The following is a 6,780-nucleotide window of genomic DNA, read 5'->3' on the forward strand; positions in this document are numbered from 1 at the left end:
GAAGGGGGCAAGCCAGGGCCACGGGTAGGGTATTTTAGGGGGACAAGGCAGTGGAGCCATGGTTCAGCTCTTGGTCTGTGGTCCAGAAGCTGACAGTAGGTTAGTGCCACCCAGCGTGGGCAGGCAGTGAGTAAAGGTCACATTGATGGGTTTCCCTTGCCATGTCTTGGTGTTCAAACACATCAACCCCCCCCAGACAAAATCCAGCCATCACCCCCCCCCGTTCTCGGCCCTCCCACAACCTCCCCTCCCCGGGGTCTGTGCTCCCCTCCTCCAGCCCCTTTGGGGAAGGGAGAGCAGGAGCTGCTCATCTCCAGCCCATGAAGGGGAGCAGGCAAAGCTGCCTTCTTGCTGCAGGCGTTGGGGTTTACCGGAATCGCTGTGCAACGTGGTTTTTCTCCGCAAGGGCTTTGCTGCTGAGAGCTGCCCCCCTCCCCAGCTCTGATCACCCTCACCTGCTCTGGGTGGGATCCCCCATGGAGGACGTACCCCAGGGCATGCACCTCGGGCAGGTCCCCCTCCAGCTCTGCCACCTCCTTTGCTCCCAGCCATGAAGCTCCTTCCCCTGTTGAAATTTCCCTTCCGACATTCATGGTGCCCAGAGCTGAGGCTGATGGAGCAACCCAAGCGTCGCCTGCCCATGAAATGGCAGAGGAAGGACAGAGCCGACGGGCAGATGGGTTTTATTGCTGGGGAATTTTGATAGCCGGTTTCTCTGCACCCAGCGGGGACGTTAGAAGCTTAGAGGAATCTGATTTGCAGTATTTATTTTCTGTTTGAGAAATTACCATAGATTTCTATGCAACTGAAGTGCAGCCCTCGGGTTCCTGGCGGGCTGCCCACGTGGCTTTTGAAGTCGCAAAGCTCTGGACACGCCTGCTTGAAAGCGTTTTACGATGTTCTTCTCGAAGAAAGCTGAGTTCAAAGGAAAGGCTCTTCGGCTGGCGTAAATCAGCTGAGCCCTGCGATGATTGTTCAGAGCTGGCAGGGTTCACGTGGGTCGTGGGCTCGGACCACCCTGCCGGGGCACTGCTCGCGGTGCTCCGCAAGCCCTTATGGATGTGCCAAAGGAAACCGTCGCCTTGCCCGGGCGAGGATGGATGTCCTGCTTTAGGGCCTTTGAAGTCAAGTAGCGGGCTCTCAATGATGGTCATTAGTAGCCAGAGCCCACACGAGCTCGTTTTGTTGGCCGTATTTGAGATTCAGAGGGCCGTCCCCAAGGAGCGAGGGTACCTGTGGATGGGAGAACCCTGAGCTTGTGAACAGGATGAAATTTAGCGCTGCTTCCCAAAGAGGCTCCAGCTCAGCACCACTGGTTTGGCAGAGCTGTTGTGGTTTAGGTGGTCTGATGGTCTGGATCCTGCTCACGAGAGAGACTTTATGCAGATCCCTCCATGGTACCAGGAGCAGGGCTGGGACTATCCCTCTCCGGCCGCAGGTAATGGGACAGTGGGGCAGTCTGAGCGGAGCAGGTGAGCTGTAGGTGACAGATGCAAGAGTTGAGCTGTAAGGACTCGGGGAGTGCAGTGAAGGCAAGAAAACGGTGCCTGAGTTCAGGCCTCAGCGCGCCGGGCATCCCTCGGCAGTGCGTGCCCACGGCTTCGTGCCAGGCTGCTGCTGCTCGCTCCCTGGGCACCGTTTGGGTGGCTGTTCCTCCACCCTAATGATCACGGCTGTAGGACACGCCATGTGTTGCCTCTGGCCCCCGGTTTCTCCTCGTTCTTCCCCCTTACTATCCATCTCTCCCACCTTTCTCTTTCCGCAGCTGCACATCACCAGCCAGACATCCGCCGGGGAGGTGGTGAAGCTGGTGGTGCTCGAGATGAATGACGTCTCCCGCGGCGTGCTGGGTGGCTCGGCCGCCTTCTGCTACGGTGAGGAGCAGCTGGAGCACTTCGGACTGGTGTTCGCCTCCGATGAGAGCGAACGGTGGCTTCCCGATGACTTCTTGCCTCTGTCCCTCCAAACTAGCCGGCCCGAGGGGCGGTTCTACGTCCGGATCAAGGAGACGTCCCCTCTGGTGCTCCAGTACGGGCCAGCGACCACCGTATGAGAGGAGGAGAGCCGGCCGGGCGGCGCGGGGACCTCAGCTTCCAGAGAGCAGACAGCTCGTCTCTGATGCTTCCTTCTTCCACAGACACCCTCTCATCAGGCATCCACGGGGTGGAATGGGATCATACTGGGCTGTGTGTTATTTGTTTGTGTTCTTTTTTTTTTTTTTCTTTTTTTTTTTTTAACCAAAGAGACATCGAGACTCAGTTTTTCTGACTGCAGAAGAGGAGGGTGGAGTGCGGAGACCTCAGAGCTTGGGAGGAATCTCTGCAGGAATGGAATTTTTGAAAGTAAACATTTTTAAAGGGGAAGGGGGGGAGACAGAGAGGAAAAATATTACAAGAAGCAGCAATACCTTTTTTTTTTTTTCTCCTTTTTCTGAAAAGCCTTGTTTGGGATTCACTGAAGGCAAAGCGACAGAGGATTGCTAGGGAGGGTTGTGGTGTCAGTGAGGAGAGAGCGCAAGTCACAAGGACAGCACTGAGAAGGGTGTTTTCCTGTCTGCCCTCCTTTCACCCTACCTGGAGAAACAATTCTTGCACATAGTTCTTGGAACAAAATGATATTATTATTTTTCTCCTGAAAAAAAAATTAATAATAAATGTGCTAAAGACACTGGAGTTGTAGGTGAAGACCCTTTGACTTGTTTTAAAGGCAAAAGGAACCCATGCAGCCAGCCCCACGCACACCCAGATGTGCACACAGCTGTGTTGGTACCACCATTAGAGGTTTGCTCTAGGGCACCTGCTGCACCCCCTGCGCACCCCCCTGGGATTTCCTTTCCTCCTCGGTTGCCGTTTTGTTCTGGTGATTGTGCTTGGCCTCTCTTGTACGTCCTATAGCATGACGTTTTGTTAGCCGCTAGGTCTCTTGTTAACAAGGTTATTTTTCTGATCTCCTGTGGTCCATAGTAAAGATGACTGCTGCTGACTGCGTATCACTCTTTTCCTTCTTGCGGCTTGATGTGTAGCGTTCCTTCATCCCCCAAATTAGTCCTGATTTCAAGGTCTGGGCTGGTCTTTCCCAGGAGTGTTTAATGGGATACTTTCCACTTAGTGGAGGTTTACATTAACACGCAAATCACCTGTGTGGGAGCGAAGTGCAAGTTAAAAATGTTTTTCTGGGCTTCGTTGCTCTGTAAGGCAGTGAAATAAGCTTTGGCATGCAAAGGCAGTCACCTCCACGTGGTGTCGGAAACCCGATGGTTGTAGGGCCCGAGCATCTGCAGTTAAATGCATTAATCTGGTCCCACAGCCTCCACCGCGGGAAGACCACCAGGAGACGAGTGTGGAAGGCAGCGAGAGCTCACAGCTGTATTGCAGCTGGCACAGACGCTTTCAAGCGAGCGGCAGCACGCAAGGTGCGAGGCTGGCCGTCCTTTGCAAGGTGAGGCTTGTGTTGCTGCTGCCCCTTTAGCAGCCACCTTGCTCCCCTTCTCTCTGGGTGGAGGGGTCAGGGCTGGGCAGCAGACCCTCCTCCCCGGGCGTCGGGGTGAAGGCAGGGGTTCTGCGAGCAGCCGCGCGGGGTCTGCCTGCCGACTGCCCTCGCTCCTCAGAGGTTTGTCGTTCCTCGCCGTGCCGCACGCTGTGCGGTGCGGGCAGGAATACATCCCAGCACCAGCCCTTCGCCGCCCCACGTGAAAGCCGCTGGGAAGGGAAGGCTCGTGTGCCAACCCCTCAGCTGGTGCAAATCAACAGCACCGCATTGACGTCAGCGCAGCCACTGCCATGGGGTGTGGAGGCGAGAGGCAAAGGAACGTTTAAAAAGGCACTTCTCCCATCTCCTTTGCCCTTCGCTCATCTCCTGCCTCAAGTTAAAAGCAACCCCACTTTTCCAGGGCAAGGAAGAAGCAGGTCGGTGAGTGTAGAGGTTCCCATGGAGTTTGTCCTTGTTGGGCATCGACATCGCGAAGAGGCAGGAGCTGCAGGGTAGCCCTTCCCTAGCAAGAGCCTGCTCACATCCATCACCTACTGATGCTCAGAGCCTAGGGCAGAGGAGAGGGAAGGCACAACTAGTGGAAAACTTAAGTGGCTTTCTGGAAGTCACAGAGTGAATTCAGTATTAGAGCAGGACTATGTACGGAAAGCTACGTCTGTGTTCCTGATGCTCCTCAGCATGGATCCATGCAACTCTTGCTGCCCTTTTATTTGACCCCAGAGCGGAAAAAGGCCTCCCCTTTTCTTAAGCAATTGTTCTCCCTTCCTAGAAGCCCTGCTCCATCGAGAGGGATGGAACCAGGACCCAAAGCCAGGTGCTGACTCTTTGGCTGGGGCGCACATGGGGCAAGCTCTGCAGCCAGACCCTGCTGGGTTCTGGGTACCCACATTTCTCAGTGCAGAGCCCCTGCCCATGGGAGGGTTTCGCTGGCCATGCAGTGCTTTTCTGCAGGAGTTTCTCTGACCATCTAGCAGGATGCAGGGAACAAAAGCAGTACATAGTTTCATGGGACCTCCTCCCCTTGCCTGGAAGAGGAAGAGGAGAAGAACAGGGACCTGGGTAGAAGCAGAGGTGGATGCAGTCAGAGTAGGCGTTGCATAGCGATTGTGTAGGAAACCCCAACCAGGAGCACTGGGAGGTGTAATGTCCTGATGGTAGCTTCACTCCTCCCCCAAGCACATTTTCAAGCCCATGAGGTGGACTTTACGGACACCTCTGCCCTGCGCTGGTAAATGATGCATGGTAAGTTGGGACTACCATGAGAAGCAGAGCAAAGAGGGCCTGGGTGAAGAAGAGGGGTTTCTGGGGCTGGCTCTGCTGCACAGTGTTTCTTGAAGAATGGCCCTTGCAAGGTCGGTGCATCTTGTCATGTTCTTCTTCTCTCCCTGGGTGGCTTCATGGGCACATCCCCATGTTTTCTTTCCAAACAAGTCTGGAAGCCTTCCGATGCTCTCCTGCCCTTCGCCATGGCCAAGGAGTAGGAGCAGAAAATGTGTAAGCTCTGTATGTGGCACTCTCTAAGGCTATCATCTCAGCGCTAAGGGCTATGGGGAGCCCATGTGGCTGCTTGAACCATCCTGCAGCCATGAGCTGTTTACATGAAGGTTGGTTTTTAATGTTTGAAGGCTATGTCACATGCACTCTTAAACAGGATGGTGTTAGCAGTTAAGACTGGGGTTGAGTGACTCAAGGCCCTAAGGGGCATTGGGGCTCTGAGTTAGGTGGTTCAAGCTTTGCTCTGTGACTTTGTCACCCCCCTAGTGCCTCAGTTGCTCTCTGTTCCCTTCTTCCTCCAACCCAAAGCCATGCATTTGGTAGCAAGTGACCCAGGCAAGTCTGGTATGGGGCAGACAACCTCCGACCAGCTTCAGCATCACTCTCTGAGCAGCCGGCACGGCATGATGAGGTGTGCTGTCAGGCAAGGAGGACCCAGGGCAGTAGTTCTCAGCAGCACAAGGATTAACGGCATTTGACCCGGTAGATCTCCTTGCACTGGTGGCAGAGGTTTGGTGAAGGGCCTTTCTCAGTTGGGACCAGCCCAGCAGTTACTCCAGCATGTGCACAGTGGCACAGGTGATGGAGGAAGATCCCCAGAGCACCTGACTGCAGCCCTGCTCTCTCCTGGGATGGAGAAGTAGTGGAGGTGGAGCTGAAAAAGGCATAATTTTGCTTGTAGCAATCTCTTTTCTCCAGTATTTTAATGAATAAAGCAGGCTAGAATCCAGGACGGGCCCAGAGAGACTGTGCCTGCATAGACCTGTATCACTGGGCACAGACATCACCCTCCCTGCAGTGCCCGTGCCCCAGTACTGCCAGCCACAGGCACTGCCAATATCCAGACCCAAACATCACTGTGCCCATACATGCATGCACCCACCCACATGCCATACACCCACCTGAGCCCAGGTGAACACCTCCAGTGCACACTAAGCATGCCGCCCAGACACCCTGCACACACACCCCATCCCTACTTGGGTGCCGTATACCTACCTACCCTGGACAACCCTGCATCTTGGTGGGTGGAGCATCCTTAAAAAACTCATCTGGGTTAGGGCAGATACAAGCAATGCTTATCTGGGAGGTGGGGGAGAAGCAAAACTCTGGGAGAAATCGAGAGCAGCCCATTGTCCACAAACGGGAACTCAATAGGAAAGCTCGCTATGCCGAGACTGCTCATCTCCTGCTGACCTTAAGCCATCAGCAAACCAAGGGGTTCTGGGGTTTCCTTTCCAGCTGACAGCAGGCAGAGTCTGAGAGCAGCAGTGAGCATCACATGGGGATGCATTTCCTACCTTCCCTGGGAAGCAGGGGCCAGTCTCCTCGGCTGGGACATGTGGCCTCCTCTTTCAGGCACCGTGGAGCACCAAAAGATGACGCTGCAGAACAATTTGTACTTTGGGAGGGTTTTTTCATCTCTTTGTCAACATCACTTCCATCACTAACAGCATTTGAATGCAGATCACTGTATTAGTTTTTACTGTTGGGGGTGGTGAAAGTAAAATATCAACTTATCCAGTCTGGCAACCAAGTCTTCTCCTCCCTCCACTTGGAGGTAGACACAGGTCCAGAAGTTAAAAAAAACTGGCGTACTTCCATGAAGGTTAATGGGAATGTATTAATTTACATCACCAGAAGGGCCATGCCCACATGGTATTTTCCTCACATGGTATGGATTCATAGAAATAAACTTGAATTGTGACACCGAATTTCCTCCCCAAAATCAGAAGCTCGTTGGCATCAGTTCTGAAGCATCTGCATGGCTTTTCTCCCATCCAAAGGGAGTTGCTCAGT

At 54.0% G+C, this 6,780-nt stretch overlaps 1 protein-coding gene across 1 annotated transcript in view; it reads left to right on the plus strand.

The window, feature by feature from the left end:
- Positions 1-2,558, plus strand: part of LOC104162835 (ankyrin repeat and fibronectin type-III domain-containing protein 1-like) — a gene marked incomplete at its 5' end in the record, with an annotated part of 15,861 nt that extends 13,303 nt beyond the window's left edge. The window contains one exon of the mRNA XM_009701667.1: positions 1,766-2,558. Within this exon, the coding sequence (XP_009699969.1) occupies positions 1,766-2,053 (288 nt within the window). The remainder of the gene's footprint in view (positions 1-1,765) is intronic.
- Between the last annotated feature and the right edge of the window lie 4,222 nt (positions 2,559-6,780).

Source organism: Cariama cristata, unplaced genomic scaffold, assembly GCF_000690535.1.
Source record: "Cariama cristata isolate BGI_N322 unplaced genomic scaffold, ASM69053v1 scaffold13290, whole genome shotgun sequence".
Classification (NCBI taxonomy): Eukaryota; Metazoa; Chordata; class Aves; order Cariamiformes; family Cariamidae; genus Cariama; species Cariama cristata.